Genomic DNA, 18328 nt, shown 5'->3' with positions numbered 1-18328 from the left:
TTTTTTTTTTTTTAATGTAGTTTGCTTTGCACTAATAATAATAATCAAGCTTTGTGATTGCTACAACCAGGGGCGTATACAGGTTTGCTTCTTGGGGGGAGTCATGCCAAAATTTTTTGTCCAAACGTCCTTTTTGAATTATTACAAACATTAAAATTTGTGCGTTTTGCATTTCGAATCGAAAAGTTCCGAATATAATTATAAAAATAACCAAACAAAAACGGAATGAGATTTTTTGTTTAAGTTAAGCGTTAAGCCTTAAAGTCTAGAACGCTGCTGATGTGAAACGAAATTTTTCGTCGGTCTCCACGAAATGATTGCGAAATCTGGACGGAAAAATACTCAAAAATTGCAAAACATAAAAAAAAAAGCAAACACGCATCGCAGAAAGACATGCAATGACAAAATGAACAACAAAAACTAACAAAAAAACTCAAATGTCATTTTTCCATACACAATTAATATCCCCGGCAATTGTTTGTGTGCGAAAAAGAAGAGGAGACTTTTCAATTTCGTTGTGTCGAACAGCGTACTGCAGAACGAAAAGTTGAACGAAATTTTTGGTTTACCATTTCGTTGTTTCATTTTTTTATGGGATTTTTCGTTTCGCATGAGCAGCAGTCTTGACCAATTAAGAGGCTATCCTCTCCTAAAAATAAACTGTACTGTACGAGTATTTCCATTGAATAATTTGCCTCAAAAAAAATGTTCATTGTTTTCCGCTAGCCCAGAAAGTTAAATTAAAAATCTTTTTTACTTTTTTCCTAACCTCTGGCAAACGAATCGCAAAGTTTTGTTAAAAAATTGCATTTGAAAGTATAATTTTTTTTTTAAATTTTGTTTTAAAATTGTATGGCAATTTTATTACTTTAATGACGCGGGGGATACAGTTTTCTTACAAGAAATTAGAATTCAATGTTGTTTGCATAAAACCTAACACCGACACATGTTAAGGATAATTTCTGATTCAAATACCTATAAAAAATTATTTATTGGATTAAGCCCTGCTTAATTAATTTGTAATTAATTAATTTGTAATTAATTAATTTGCCTAAGACAAGGTTGCTTACATTCGTATCTATAATCGGTTTGCCATTGATGATTATTATCAAATCGATAGGTGTTTCAAAAAATGTAACAGAATTAGCTAATCTAGTATACAAAATACTGTTATATTCTGTAAGCAAACAAAATTCGCCAAATTTGATCAGACGAATGTATTGAACTGGAACATTGCAAATCCTAAAAAGATTTGAGAAATGATATCCTTCTTAAAAATTTTTCCGGGAGGTCATGACCCCGTGACCCTCCCTCTGTATACGCCGTTGGCTACAACCACGATGTATGTAGATCATCCTTATCATCTAAGAACCGATTTTTTATCATTCTGAAACTGATTCAAATTAATTTTAAAATCAGTCCCGCTCATGGTGATGACGGAAACGATCATCTGCCAGCATGTATTGGCGCCTATGCTGAAAATTCATTCAGTGAAGATACCAATTTAAAATAAGTTGGATTCTGGCGCCCTCAAACACCCGACAGACGAACCTAAAAGCCCATATTTTTTTTTTAAACGCAAGGGCTTAACCGCTTCATATTTATCTCATCCTGTTGTCCTTGACGCCCTAATTACAAAAATACCCATAACGTTTTATTCGCACCCAAACACCCAACAGACGAGCCCACAAAATTTAAAGTGATAACCCTCTCTAAATCAATTTTCAAAAAAATTTCACTTTTGAAGCACTTTTTTTCTGCAAAGGCGCCAATGCATGCTGACAGACGTTCGTTTTCATCATCACAATGACTAGGACCATTGAATAATTATATATAGAAGTCACACCGATAGTTTCTAGCGCCACACAATTTTATATTTTTCGGCAATCACTAAAAAATCCCCAGGGAGAATGGGGCTTGTCTTAGAAAATTATTTTTCCAAATATTTGTTTTTAAAAAAGGAAATTTCACAAATACAAACGTAACAAAACAAATATCAAATAAAAATAAATTGTATCGACACGTCGACATCCTATAATAGAAAAAAAAAAATAAGAAAATTTTACTCACACATAAAACATAAAACAAATATCAAACAAAAATAAATCGTATCGACACATCGACATCCTATAAATGAAAAAATAAAATAAGGAAATTTTACTCATATGTACATACAAAATTACACAAATATGAAACAAAAATATTGAAAAGTTAGTTGACATTATAAATGTATCCATAGTAACTCGAAACTAAAAACAAGAAATTTTTTATTAACGACGAGAATTTGAACAAAATTAAATATTATTGTTGTATATCCTAGGCACGTTATAGCTTATAGGGCATGAAAGTTACCCTTGTTTCAATAGTCCTATTAGCGTAGGTGACAAGGTGATTGCTGTTTAATTTGGCTTTCTGAGTTCGTATCCCCACAGAGATTGCTATTTTTTTTTATATTATATTTTGTTTTGGAATATTATGAAATGCGTAACAATTAGAGCCTTTTTTTGCTGAATCGAAACTTAAGCATTTAATTACAACATAAATCCTTATGTGACAGTTTACGCCGAAGTAAAAATAGAGCCTAAAAGTTTATGTTCAACATGAATTATTTAAGGTTCGTTTCAGCTAATGGCCTTTAAAGAAAAAAAGAAAAACGTTAAGAAAAACTCAACGTAATAATTTAAATCAGGTAAGAGCTCAAACCAATAAGTCGTTTTGGCTCAAACTTTTTGTTTATTTTTGATTCCAAGGAGGGGAAATTGAAATTTTTTAACGGTACCAACTAGAGATGCTGCGAATAATGATTCGGTCGAATACCGAACATTCGACCACGCTTATATGTACATTCACTTACTATTAGGCTATTATTACTATAATTCACCAAAGCTTATCATTAGTAAATTTGATTTTCTACGAGCGTTACCAATAATCAAATTAAAGGTTCACTTAAATATTTAACTGAATTATACATATTTCTCTCAACCAATATAAACAATTTAATACTCAGGTTAAAGGCTAAAGCTCGGCTAAATTTAATACTTGAGTTTCATAACCATAAAATTTAACCGAGCATTAGCTTTTAACCTGAGTTGTTTTTATACACTAGCCCAAAAAGTTTAAGGAACAAAGGAAAATTCGTGATAGCTCCAAAACAAGTACCTATTCGATTTGATTTTTTCTACTAAGATAGATTTTTAGAAAAAAAAAAATTTCAAAATCGTTGGAACCTTATAAATAAATTTAAAAAAAAAATTCAAAAATAAAATTGGTATGCAATTTTGTAGAAATTACTAATCCAAAAACTATTATTTTCCCAAATTTTCTTTCTGTTTTATATCTAAACTATATAAATGCTTTTGTATAAAAAATTCGTTGGAATTAAATTGGTAGTTTGGCACGGTTCTACGGTAGATTAATAATAATTTAAAAAAATGTCCATGATTGCCCAAAAACTATTATATAATTTTTTTAAACAAAATCACTGGTACCGTTTTCGAGAAAATTAAACATTTCCGAAATTGGTTTATGACAGGTATCGTTATTTTTGATAAAAAAAAATTAGTTCTAAAAACCCCTATGGAGATTCTGCAAAAAAATGCTACATACCAAGTTTGATGTTCCTCGGTAGATCCATTTAGCTGTTCCTTTGGGAGGTGGCAAAGTACTACTAGTAGTTTACTAGCGATTTTCAATGGAACGCACTTTCAACGAATTCAATACAAATCGTATCCACTCGGGAAGAAGAGCATGAGTAGGTAGATGATAGTACTAGATTAAACAAAAAATCTACTATTAGCAGACTACCACCTCCAGTAGAACAGGGCTATAGTAATCCCATGTCTGATTGTTATCTCAACTGTACGAATGCATAGCTTGACTATATCATGACAAAATAAAATGCATGTAAAAGCTACATTCTTCTAGTTTTAGAATCTTAGAACCAAATATGTATTTTATTTCAAATGGTGAAATAGAAAAATCATTGGAACTATCCCAAAACCACATTTTCTTGCATTTGCGATCAAAATATGCCTTTTTACCTTTTGAGTTTATTTGAACATTTTATTTATAAATATCGTTTAAATTTTAGATAACAAAAATGTTTTAATTAAAAATAAAGAAAAGTATCCAAAAATGGTACGAAAAGATTTTTTTTTTTCAAAATTTAACATTTTATAAAAACTTTTAATTTTTATTTGCAGTTGCAAATTTGAACAAAGCCGTATATCCAAAGTCCTTGTTCGAAACATAAATCAGTTTAAGCAAATAAACGAGGTTGTTTCGTATTGTAATAAAATACTTTAAAATAATGTGAAATATGGCCATATTGTATGAACTTGATCCCTACCTACTCTTGCATTATGCGGTTTAAGAAAATAGTAAGTATATGCCACAGTGCATGTGGAAAACATTCAAACAATGTGAACTACAACTTTGGCCTAGATATTATTACAAAAAGCACCCTAATCAAAATTAAATAAACACTTCTATAACTGAAGAAAATCTTCTTCTTCTCGTTAATAAAAACAAAAAACAAAATCCTTCCAAACATACATAAGAATCAAACATTCAAAAATAAATATTCAATTCAAAATACATAATACAAAAATTTAAAATAAATTCAATTTCAATATTACAGAAACAAAAATAAACAAACACACTACTAGCACAAAACAAAACTAATACAAATACACCAACTATAAATAATATTGTAAATGTGGTTACTTAGTAACCAAAAGTCCTTTTCAGGGATTTTTCGGCCATCGAATACACAATCCTAAAACGATTGTGGCGCCACTCCTCAAACGATTGTGGCTCCACCCCTCAAACATAGCGAACGTTTTTTCCGGTGTCACTTCTATATATAATTATTCAATGCTAGGACTAACTTCAATATTATTATGTTACGTCTTACGTAAAAAATCGGCTGACAGCTCTCGGCTCACCACGTATATGTACACTACGCGTCACTTGAATAGAAACAACAATTTTTCTTTAGAAAATAGCGATTGGCGCTTTGGTAAGGTAACTTAGTAGATTTTAGGTTTTGCATTTTCAAAGAGGAACTTTTAACAAACAATGTTGTAAAAACAAAAACCCAAAACAGAAACCGTATGGCTACAAGTTGCATTTTTTCGCATAACTTCACAAAAAACAGGTGTTTTTTTTGCGTCACTTGAATAGAAACAAGCTCTTAAATTAGATAAAAATGATGAAAAATGGTGGAAAACACTAATTTTAGTAAAGCAATATTAAGCTTTGACATTATTTGCACATTATAACCAATTATGGGCTACGAGCTACCATTAGGCATCACAGAAAATGCATAAATAGAATTTAACATTAAAAATGCACTTGCAATATGCAAAATCGCGAAAGATATTGGAAAATTTACCAAATTTAGATGAGAATATTTTTAAAACATCGTAAACTAGTGATTGAATAAAAAAATAAGACAGGTGAGACCCAAATCAAGAGCAGAGAAAAAAATAATTAAAAAACTTGCTACAATTCCCTTCACTTTGCCGCTAAAATCGGTCAAAAACGTGGTGTTAGTGCGATGGTAATGTGTTGGTTTGTTCCATCACGGAAGTTATAAAATGTGCGCATCATTTAAAAAGCCTCAAAATGCAAAATAACAGCATTTTAAGTTCCTCTAAGATAACAAAAAAGTTAACTATTTTATAGTTGCATTCGAACTAAAAAGAAGTGAGGTAAAGAGTGGTTTTTTAAAGGAAAAACATACCAACTCAGATGGACAACTTTAATATTAGTCCTATTTCATTAGTTTATGAAAGAATCTTTTATCGCATCGCCACCAAAGGGCACTAAAATGTGTTACAGTAATACGCTTTGTTTTTATGATGTGCAATAGCAAAATTGAAGCTTCACGCTTCGAAAAAAGATGCAAACTTTTACAAAGAAATAATGGTAGAAGCTCTTGGCAAGTTTAGGAACGTGGAAGAACAACCGTCATAGAGATTGCGCAAGGGTAGTTCCAGAAAAAAACAACGCAATAGAAACAAAACAGATGCATTCCGGATGAAAACGAAAGTTTATTTCACTTATTCAATCCTTTAACTATAGAAAATGTAATTTTCTTAATTTGTAAGAAGTTACCAAACACTTTTTTCACTTTCTCCAATTAGGTCCACGATTGTGTACAGTACAAGTGCATTCTCAATGTTAAATTCTATTTATGCATTTTCTGTGGTACCTAATGGTAGCTCGTAGCCCATAATTAGTTATAATGTGCAAATAATGTCAAAGCTTAATATTGCTTTACTAAAATTAGTGTTTTCCACCATTTTTCATCATTTTTATCTAATTTAAGAGCTTGTTTCTATTCAAGTGACGCAAAAAAACACCTGTTTTTTGTGAAGTTATGCGAAAAAACGCAACTAGCAGCCATACGGTTTCTGTTTTGGGTTTTTTGTTTTTAAAACATTGTTTGTTAAAAGTTCCTCTTTGAAAATGCAAAACCAAAAATCTACTAAGTTACCTTACCAAAATGCCAATCGCTATTTTCTAAAGAAAAATTGTTGTTTCTATTCAAGTGACGTGTAGTGTATACTAGGGTGTCCGTTATTTCCCAAAGTGATGTTTTCGGGGGTGACACCCCCCAGATCGAAAGTTTAGGGCCTAAATACGGGGAATTTAGCAAAAAAAATTTTTTTGGGGGTCATTAACCCGTGCCTCTAAGGTCATACTTTCCCCATACAAATTTGTATGGGAAATTTTTAACTCATACATAAAATTTTTTTTCTCTCGAGTTAAATCATCTATTTTTAAAATGTTTGTTGATTCTGGTTGGAAAATAGTTCCTTTAAAAGATTACATTCAAAATTTCCCGTTAAAAAATTTTTTTATATTTTATTTCGGTTTTTGAAATTATTAGCTGTTTTCGTAGTTTTTGCTTTCACCTATCACATAATTTTAAATGCAGTTTTATTGGTTTTTAATTCTTTTCAAATATTGCATTCAAAAATTTGTGTATAAATCAAAAATTTTAATTTTTTTTTATTATTTTTGAAATTTTTGCCGTTTTTATACGTTTAAATTTATTTTTCTCGAACTACAAAAGATATGTTTACAATATTTTTATTGAATTTTGTTTAAAAATTATTCACCTAAAAAATTACATCAAAAAAGTTGCAAACAAGAAAGGGTAAAGTATTTAATAATATTTTTTTATTATAAAAACGGCAAAAATTTCCAAAAAAAATTTCAAAAAATTAAAATTTTTGATTTATACACAAATTTTTGAATGCAATATTTGAAAAGAATTAAAAACCAATAAAACTGCATTTAAAATTATGTGATAGGTGAAAGCAAAAACTACGAAAACAGCTAATAATTTCAAAAACCGAAATAAAATATAAAAAAATTTTTTAACGGGAAATTTTGAATGTAATCTTTTAAAGGAACTATTTTCCAACCAGAATCAACAAACATTTTAAAAATAGATGATTTAACTCGAGAGAAAAAAAATTTTATGTATGAGTTAAAAATTTCCCATACAAATTTGTATGGGGAAAGTATGACCTTAGAGGCACGGGTTAATGACCCCCAAAAAAATTTTTTTTGCTAAATTCCCCGTATTTAGGGCTTAAACTTTCGATCTGGGGGGTGTCACCCCCGAAAACGTCACTTTGGGAAATAACGGACACCCTAATGTATACGTATAAGCAGTAAACGATGACATCCCGGAGGAGCCCTTGTACATAGATCAGGAGTTTTGTTTGTTGACTTACTCCGTTTCTTCTCTAAGTTCTAACCAGAAAGAAAATAAAAAGTGTTTTTAATTATTGCTAAATGAAAAGCATGGTTGTCAAATGTAAGCAAATTGCTTGTTTCTGTTTATATCTCGGGTAGATGTTTTTTTTATTAAATAGACCGCAAGTCACCAAACTCAAAACTTTAAGAGCCTAATGTTGATAATTCGGAAATAAAAACTTTAAGGAGCGAGCAAAATACTCAATAATCGAAACCTTTTTAGCGATAAATATCCGACTTTGCCAATACTGCTTTTATAGCAAGTAAAAATATAGAATAGAATGCCTATTACATCAAAGCAAACATATACATGTGCCATGCATGCATATTGAGTACAATTTGACACTATAAAATGTATAAAAGTCTTTGACCCATCTTAAATGGCATAACATTGATTTGAAGAATTAAATATGCAACAAGTATGTCATTAGAAATAAAACACTTAATAATGTAGTTACATTACACACTTGAAAAAAAAATATTTGCAAAATGCAAATGATGTCATTGCAATTTTTGAAATTTACAAAAAAATACTAAACATTTTTTGTTTGTTTTTTTTTTTATATTTAAAACGCTCACTGTAAGGTAAGCCACATCCAACTTCATGTTACACTCACAAAATGAAAAATAAAAAGACTTCAAACTATTTCATCGCAAAGCGACGACGCGACGTTTCACTTGGAGTAATTCCCAGGCGATTACATGTTTTAGGTACTTTTTAAAAGGCAGCACACGTCACTGTTCAAATGAACCAAAGTAGGTTAAATACCGTCCAAAAGACCTGACCAAAGTTATACTGCATTGGTGATTTTGAGCTGAGGTGGCGGTGGCAGCAGGAGAATATATCTATTCAATGTGTACAATGAACGATCCAAGGCAAGCAGCAGCAGAAGCAGCAGCAGCCGCAGCAGCGTGGTGTCTTTGCCGTCTGGGATCTATTCACAGCTGGTTATAGTGCATATATAGGCGCGTCAGACACGTCATTTCAAAAGCTGATGCTTCAGAGAGCTTATATAGACTCTAGAGAACAAGTGGCATTTGCATAAAATGTGAACACTTAATTAGGATCGAATCATTTAATTTACGTAATTATTCAAACAAATCTGAGCTCTATTGTTTGCGTTGTTAGGGGCAGGTCGTGCACTGTGCAAAAATGACTTAAAAATCTTGCGGGCTGATTGGGAGACTTTCCGTTCTTAATTAAAGCAGCTATACGAACCGTGGCTGTGACTGTGACTCTCTGGGCTGCATGAGTGAAATGTCTATGATGCCTATCTATACTGGCTTGTCTAAAACCTCTGACATGAACATTTTTCTATTGTGTCTATAGATCTAATTACGTGAGTACACGCTTATTGAATTGAATAGTGGGTTTGCATTCATCAACGTCGTCGTAAGGTAACATTTTGACATCATCTAATATAAAGAAGAAAACATTTTTTTTTTTAATAAAATTGACAAATTATAATGTATAGTTAAAACGTCTGATATTTTTCAATACATTTTTCATACATTTTTTCCTTGCTCAAGAAATAAAATACAAAATAGACAAACGTGAATTTTGCGTGAAAGGTGTGATTGGTTTTTTACATTTATGTTTACTCATCAAAAAAAGCAGAAATATCGAAATCCTCCACTTTTTAGTAAATCCTACATGAATAAAAACACCTTAATCAATGGAAATGTAAAATATCAACGCACATTATATTTAAAAAGTCAAATATGTAAAGAAAACCATTAAAAAATACATTAAAGAAAATTTTTACGTGTTTTGTAATTGTATATACTATTTTTCTAGTTAGAAATATCTTATTTGTAATAAACCATTCGATAAACTGCCTTGTAAAGCTTTAGATTTGTTTCTCCTAGAAACAAAAGTATACTTTTCTTATAGTTTTTGATGTGCTGAGTTAGAATCCAAAGTCAAAAATATTCTATCACGTCAGGATTTTGAGATATTCGCATTAAAGTATCACAAAATCAAGTTTTTTTTTTAGAAAATCTCAAAAAAACTACTATATCTTAAAAACCAGGGCTGAACGAAATTTTTTTGAGTTCGGATTCTAAATCAGCACACTTTAGTCCATTAGAAAAGTATACTTTTGTTCTAGGGAGAAAGATATATTAATTTTTAGAGATCAGTTTCTTTATGGTAAGATATGCCAAACCTACTAAACTTACTTAAATTAATAACGAAGAAAAAAATAACAAAAATAATAAAAAATTATTAAAATTATTTTTATTTTAAGTGGAGTGATTGAATATAATTCAATATAAGTTCATTTTTGGAGTTGAGGTCACTTGAACTTATATTGAATTACTTAAATTAAGATATCTCGGAGAAGAAAAGAGATATTGAGAAGATTGAAACTGAATTTGAAAGAAAAGTTGAAAGAAGTTCTTTCATAAACCGTAACAGTTTTAATTGAAAAAGATTTAATTACATTATGCCAAAATGTTTCTTCGAAAACAGCAAAAAATGGGTTTTTGAGATTTTCTAACGGTAATATCTAAAAAACGTGACGTGCTAGGTCAATTCTGACCTTGGATTCGGAATCAGCATACAAAAATCCTTTAGAAAAGTATAGTTTTACTTAAAGGAGGATTTCCTTGCAGACCAGTGTTATCTGAAGACCAGATTTAATTCATGACACAAACTATGGATGGTTTGCTAGATTTTGGAGAAAATGGAGGAGATATCTGTCAATTTGTACCTGTCAATTTGGACCAACAGGACACTTTCCATTTGATCCGAGGTCCGAGATATTGAAGAAGAATGGTGCTAGTTTAAATCCTTATGTGCAACTCCTGCTTTTGTAGTTTTTGCTGTTGATTGACAGCTTTCAATTTTTACTTAAAAACTGGAATGAAGATTATCGGGGTATTTGAGTTGGTAGAGCTTATGAATTAGTTCTTGTATCCAAACCCTGTCAAATGCCTTTTCAATATCAAGAATCGGACACGAATTTTAAAAGTCCATGCATACAAAATTATAAGCTTTTAAAATTAGTGACAAAAACCAAACATTTGTTCAATATTTCGAAGAAAAATTTGAAAATATTTGTATAAATCACGTTACATTAATTTAGTAACTCATATTTTACCTTGCGATTTACTATTGCAAAAATAAATAATAGATGCATTTTCACTAAAGTTTTTTTTTAAAGTCGAATTAAATCGAAGCTTGCTTAAATGTTAATTTATTTTAGCAATCACAAGAAATATTGTCATCGTCACTATTCAGATTCGTCCAATCTTATGCTTTAAAAATGCTTTAAGGTTACTTTCCTCGAATTAAATTTCTATCCATAAAGGTATTCATAGAATAAAGAATATTTTTTTGCATAAAGAGTCGTTTGTAACTAGTGATTTGCTATTGGAAAAAGAAAAACAGCCTGAATAATTTGTTCACAGTTCGTTTCCACTTTTTCAATTCAAAAATCTTCTGTTGGAATTTTGATTCATGTAATTAATTCAGGGTAATTTGTGTGTTGTTGAGCTGCACTCAATCTCTTTTATTTTGTCGCATTTTTTTTTTAATTTCTTAAAGAACCATCTTATTAAATTGAATGAAAATTGATAAAAGAGAATAATTTATAGAAAGTTTCATTAAGCTATTTTATTTAAGAAGACGAAAAAAACAACGACCTTTCTATCAAACATATTATTGAATATTCCTACCTTGTTACTTACATGAACAATTTACAGACACCCTTACCTATTGTCTCAGCATCTTACTAATGTAAGTACAAAAGTTGTCATTAAGACATTTGAATTGAACTTTACCAAGCAAACATGCACGCACCATTTTACCTTGAATTTATTACATTTTTTCAAGTTCATATTGAGATCATAAGTTTCCTAAACATATTGACTCAGGACACGCATGGTTTGAATATTATATTAATTAATTCTATCCTTAAGTATTAAGAATTTATTTCAAATAAATAGTGAAACTGAAAAGAATGTACAAGTGCATGCAAAGAGACTTACAATACCAAGAAAACTTTAACTTTTTTAATGAATTAGTTTTTCATCAAATAAAGAAAATCCTTATTAATCTTTAGATATCTTTTCGCATCAAACTTTTATCTATTTTTAGCTTTCTTACCCTCATTACGTACCCACTTACTTCTGTCAATAAATTTTAACCCTAAAAATGTATCTTTGACGTCAAAAAGAAGAAAAAAAAATAATTCAATTTAACATTTTTTTGGTATTTTCTGAAAGAAACCTTCCTAATTTGATCCTAGAAAAGGTTATGTTACAAGCAGGTAGCGAATAAGTTTATCTTTATTCAAGGCATCAATTTTGATCGATTACGATACTTGTAACTGTAACTTCTATATTGATCTAAAAAACCATAATTTTAACATCGCGATAAAGAATTCTTCCCTTTTTTTTGCGTTTTTATATACAAAAAAAAAATATACAGGTCGGTATTGAAATAGTAAATAGTAGTTTTATCTTTATTCGCACAAACACTCTATAAAACGGTTACAAGGCGGCAATTTCAAACATGTATTGGAGTATTTAGCAGTCATTTATGAAAATAAAAAAAAAAAAAAAAAAAACACTGCGCTGTATAGTTTGTTAGCACCTTTGGTCGACTTTCCCAGAGGGTAAATTAGCCTTCTTTATCTAAACGTAGATACTGTATCTAAATACATGAGTATGCATGGTGTTCGCATCAACTATTCAACAAGACACAGAAATATACACAAAAAAAAAATCTTGACAGTGAACGTCATCACAGGTTTATTCTATGTAGATGGGTCCCCCTAATTCGTCTTTATCCACACTTAAATAGCTTTTATCTTATCTGGTTGCTATAGTGACACTGACAACTTAAATTGTGTCTCTTTTTTTTTTCTTTCTTTTGAATTTGGTTTGGGTTTAGGCATTGCATGCTAGTAGTCCGAATTCGTATACCTTTTGCATCAAAACTAACGAATAAGTCAAATAACTCGGGCGTGTCATTTTCCAACGGAGATTTTATTCAATTTTTATTATAATCGTTAATTAATAAAAAAAAAGAAAACCTTAACAATAAAATAATAAATAATATTGATTTACCGTTATATGTATGTACCTACAGCAGAAAAAAAAACGAAATTATTGATAAACAAGTTATGAGAAGACCAGAAGCTCTCAAAATCGTCATCAATAAATCGAAATCCGATTAAAATAATTAATAATAATAATAATAAAAAAAAAAAAACAAAGAATAGCTGAAAACGAAAAAAAAAATTGTTTGTATCTATGAATAATAATAAAAAAAAAGTATAATTACGATTAAAAATGTAAAACACAAACAAAATACGTAGTGATGTGGTGTGTGTGACATAACTCTGAAAACAAGTGAATTTACAAAATAAAATTTATAAATAACCAAGCCATATCAGGTTGATGTTAAATAAAATAAAAAATATTAATATGATAATCGTCACTGGGGACTTGCAATCTGGCAGCAGCGAAACGCTTGTCTCCACCGCATCTACAAGTGAATTACTTTCTCCCGAACAGGATTCAACTGGTAAACTAATAATGTTTTTTTATTTTTATTTTTTGGTTCTCTCAGTAATCGTGTAATATTTTATAAAAGTTATTATATTCATATTTTTATATTTATAAAGGGTGTTTTTTTTTTTTTTGTTTAGTTGGTACTTACTTTGATTAAATTTCATTTAAGATATATTAATTTAAACCGCAAGAATTAATTCTGCATTCAGTTTTAGCAGATCTCTGTTTAGTATTTTTCAGCATATTTAATATAAATTTAAAAGAATCAAAAATCGTTGCTTTAAAGCTGAAAATTATGCTACAACGTAACTTAAAAACATTTATTTTTTTCGAAAATCATGCTGAATCAAAAATAGTCGATTTTCGAGTCAGTTCTACCAGAAACACTATTCATTGCAGTGTTGCCAGAGACGGCTTTTTATCGCCAAACAGACTCCTTGAACTTTTCACTCTCTAAAATTCTGATTTACAATTTAACGGAATTTGGCAAAGCATTTTACAGCAAAAATCCACCAAAAATGTGCATACATTTTTCATTTCATTTTAATTCAAAATCTTATTTAACGCCCGCAAATGAGCATGAAAACCAGAATATATCAACAAAATGAAAAAAAATATGTATACTATACATATGTATACTATACATTGTATAGGTACTTGAAGTCTGATAAGCAAAGGTTTTTTGAAAATTAAAAAAAAAAATCAAAAACCTCATACCACAAAAAGTTTCGGCGTTTTTTTGGACCATTTTTGAAAGCGGCTATTTTTGGCTCCAATATTTGTTCAAAATCAGCTCTTGCCCCCAAAATATTCTGGCAACACTGATTCATTGAATTTCTTTGTATTTTGTTTCTCCTTCTGATTTGCGGTGAATTTGCATTTTCTCCATATCATGCATTAAGGCCGTGTGTCAACTGTGTCAAAAGTTTGGTAAATTTCGATCCTAGTTAAATTTTATCTTCTTTTATGTGTACAATACAAATACATACATACATATATGCTTTTTCGGTGCCATTTAGGCCCATTTGCTCATACGGAACATAAATTTCAGTCTTATCTAAGTCGAAAATAGCTTCTATGTTCTACTAACGTTTTTCAAAAATATTCATGTTGAACCAGGCAATAAAATACTTTCATGATAGAAATCGCTGAGAACTTCAAATTCAAATGTCAATTCAATACAAACGTCAATTAATTTGAATTGTTTTTGTCTATTTGGAAGTAAAAATTAAATAATTTTGCTGTGCCTTTCTCAAAGTTTGTGTTTTTGAATTGCATACAACGTTTAAAAAGTGAAAATGGAAAAAAAATATGTGTTAAATTTTATAATTAAAAATGTATTTATGTGAAGGATTTTTTATTTAAATGTGTTTGTGTGTCAAGATTAATATTAGAAATTTAAAAACGAAGTATAGTGAATACTGCTACAAAAATATTTGTGTAAAATTTTACCATCTACTGATGGTTAACGATGTCCATTTTAGTACAAAAATCATTTTTTAAGGGGTTTTATTTCTTTTTTCGTCAGTTTGAATTGCTTAGGTATACGTAACATAAATTTGTATGTTCTACTAATTCTTTCCCCTAACTTATGTTAAACTAGGTGTGATTTAGGAATTACTTTTAAATTCGTGCAAACCGGTAGGTTTTATGTTTAACTTAAAAATTTAAGTTTCGTTCCAGCAAATGGCCCTTATAACTAAAAGAAAAAGAGATTTTTAAAAAGAAGATTCTGAAATAATTTCTCTCACTTACTTATATATTTTGTTGTTGTAACTCATTTTTTGTTTTAAGCTAGAACTACAACGAAACACAAAGTGAAAAAAAGTAAACAAAAGTACAAAATAACAACAACAAATTCCTTGATGTGACATTTAAAAATTTAAATTATTTGAAAAATAAGAAACTTTTTTTACTTTTTTCACTTTGTGTTTCTATGTAGTTCAGGCTTTACTCTAAATTTTGTCTACTCTTATCTACACAATAAAATACCTGAAACAATTTATGTACTGCTGTTTTTGGCGACAGTTTTTTCTTCAACAAAATTGTTTATGACACAGTTTTAAAAAATTCAATTTCATACAAAAAAGTTCTTTAAACTGAATCTGTATTATTGATATTTCGCTAAACATAATAATCATGAAAAATATTCACGACAGTAAAATTTCCGGGCAAAATGTTAAAAAACATCATTTTTTAACAAACAAATTTCTTTTTTCAGAAATTTTTTATGTACATTCAAAAAGTGCTAATTTGAATAGATGTTTCAACGTTTTTTTTTTTTTTAGCGAAAACCATTATTCTTACAAAACAATTGTTAAGTCATAAACTGCTGGTGATTCATCCTCTTTTATATTTTTTATAGAAAAATATCACTACGCCAAAACAACCAGGAAAAAATTTTGTTTGCAATTTTTTCGCAATTTCTCATGAGAAGTTCTGTTGGACGGTTTGAAAATCGTATTAAGCAACTCAAAAAACATAAAAACAATTTCATCACAGTTTTCAATAATAGAAAATAGCTGTTCATTTAAAAGAAGTATCGTAAATTTGGCAAATCATAAGGTGCCAGTATACCATTATTTTTTAAATTTTACAGAACTCTATTTTAACTTATTACCGAATTTCTATGAAATACTTCCACTACTGAGAACAAAAATCAAAACCTAAGGTGTCTCAGCTTATGGATGATTATGATTACACTGGGCAACAAGGTTTTTGTTTTATTAAGTTTGATGAACATTTCCAAAGGTTTTAGGTGTGCTGTAATTGAATCCGAAGTCAAAAATGTGCTATCACGTCGCGTTTTCGAGATTATACCGTAACAAATATTGCTATATTTTAAGAGTTTCCATAGTACCTGTATCACCCAAAATTAGAGCCGCAAGAAAAAAAAAAACTAAGAGCAGATTTGAAATCAACGATGAAAAATTAGTAGTGAACATTCAAAAAACTTTATAAAACAAAAAAAAGGTGCAATTTTGCTTAGCAGTGTTATTAATCTCGCTTATTTTGGGCCAAGTGAGTTGAACCATTCTTAAACATATAGAGTTAATCCACTGTCTCTTAAGTGGGAAGTGAACTTTATTCAATTACCATTTTCGAGTAAATATTTTGTGATTCAACTGAACCAAAAATTTAGCCCCACCAAAGTCAAAAGTCCTTTGATATCATTCCCTCATTCGAGGGCATAGCTACATAGTTTACTCGAACCATGTTCGAAAAACTGTTTTTTTTTTTTAATCCTTTTATCCCTTTTTAAATTTTTGAATTCCTCGGGACATACATTATTGTACCTTCACCTTTTTTCAATGTCTCATATTTAACAATATTATTCAGAATGAATGAATAATGAAAGCAAACTATCAACTACATGAAAATAGAAACAAAATTTGACCCACGAATCAATATGAAACAAAATGTTGCGCATACACCCCAGTGACCCAATTCTAAAAAATGCTCTATTCTAGGATGGTTTTGGAAATGAAAGAATCACCTCAGAGCATCAAAAATTTATTAAAGGGTTTATTTAAATCGAAAAAATTAAACAGTTATTTTCTTACATATGGCAAGTGTCATATCTCAAATTTTTTTTTTTGAAGAACTCTAGATTTTGAGATATGACACTTTGCTTCTCAGGCGACGATATGTAGGTTTTCGTATTTAGATTATTTTTTCCCTTTAATATTTGCTAAGATATGCACTTACATTCAGCTTTTCGTTCCTCTTCAGAAATAGTACATCACAAAACGGTCTTGCTCGAGATAATATAAATGTCAGTCCAACCAGGCGAAAGCATAAAAATTTAAAATTCATTTTTTATTTATTCAAACCTTTTTTTAAAAACAAACAAAAATCAAAAAAACACATACCTACGTACACAGATTATTCCTCACAACCACCATAAAAAAAAAAAAAGGAATACACACACATGTAAAGAAAATAAACATTCGCATATCCACATGGAACAACAAAAAATATTATTAATTCGTTGAGTACGCTAGGCCGTGCCAATGTCACTCGTTAGACTTCGATAACACACACTCATCGAAGTTCAAAAAAGTAATCGAGACGGAAATGTAGCTTCGCCTAAAATGACACCATGAAAGTTGCTTATACTTTTCGCTTTCCGGTCTTTGCTATACAGAGAGAAAATTGCATTCTATATTTAGGCATAGCCAGGGTTTGTTCTGGTAGTATCTGGCATCTGACACTGACTGTTGGATTGCTATTGCTATGGTAGGTTAGGTCTCTCTCCGTTGAAAGTAAAATCAGAGAACCCCACTGATGATGGCGATGGATCGGATCCGACACAATGTCAATTGGTTTTGCGTTCGCACTATGCACAATGTTTTAACTCAATTACTTTGGATAATGTAATTTGAAGATGTATTTTTATTTTTATATAGATATGTATTCGCTTTCCATCTGCGATGCGATGGTTGCTGGAAAACTCGTTTGCTCGTAAATCATATTACTCATCTGGAAATATATTATCTACGAGTATTAACATAATAATAGTACATGCACGTTTTACATGCGTATAATTATTCGAGCAGATGCAAATTTATTTCTTACTTTCACATTAATGAAATTTTGTAACCAAATGTTATTTTATGTTTTTTGCAGGTACCGGAACATCGAGCTCATCAGGGAGACTTGGACATAGGAAGTCATCTCTGGCGTTGACACCGGAAGATGAATCGATGGATACGAACAACCAGGTAAAACATTTTACTACGTATAGTAACTATACAAATTATTGAAATTACCATTTAAAACCCTTTGGAGTTGTTTTTTTTTAGTGAAACAAAATATGGTAGTGACAGAAAATTGCTTCATACACAAAGTAAAGTAAATTAACTTTATAATTGAGGCTGTAAATGCAAAAAATGATGAGTACGAGTTTTTAAAACTTAAAAAAATAAAATCTGAACATTTACTTTTTATTTAAGCTGGAAGTATAGCACCTGTTGCTTTAATACAATTTGAATACTCGTATATTAAATTACTGTTATGCTAAAGAAGA

The 18328-nt window shown here is 29.9% G+C and overlaps 1 protein-coding gene across 2 annotated transcripts in view; it reads left to right on the top strand.

The window, feature by feature from the left end:
• The window catches only part of LOC129907035 (high affinity cAMP-specific and IBMX-insensitive 3',5'-cyclic phosphodiesterase 8), a 157236-nt gene that overhangs the window by 78820 nt on the left and 60088 nt on the right, over nt 1–18328 (top strand). Inside the window, exons 1-2 of one of the 2 annotated variants that reach the window (XM_055983077.1) lie at nt 12359–13312; nt 17929–18023. In XM_055983077.1, coding sequence (XP_055839052.1) covers nt 13186–13312; nt 17929–18023 — 222 coding nt within the window. In that variant the 5' untranslated portion in view covers nt 12359–13185. Of the gene's footprint in view, nt 1–12358; nt 13313–17928; nt 18024–18328 lie in introns of those variants that run through there. The other variant, XM_055983076.1, reaches the window with a different exon arrangement.

This window comes from Episyrphus balteatus, chromosome 1, assembly GCF_945859705.1.
Source record: "Episyrphus balteatus chromosome 1, idEpiBalt1.1, whole genome shotgun sequence".
NCBI lineage: Eukaryota > Metazoa > Arthropoda > Insecta > Diptera > Syrphidae > Episyrphus > Episyrphus balteatus.
The sequence above is the reverse complement of the archived record's forward strand: the minus strand, read 5'-3'. Positions and strand labels throughout refer to the sequence as shown.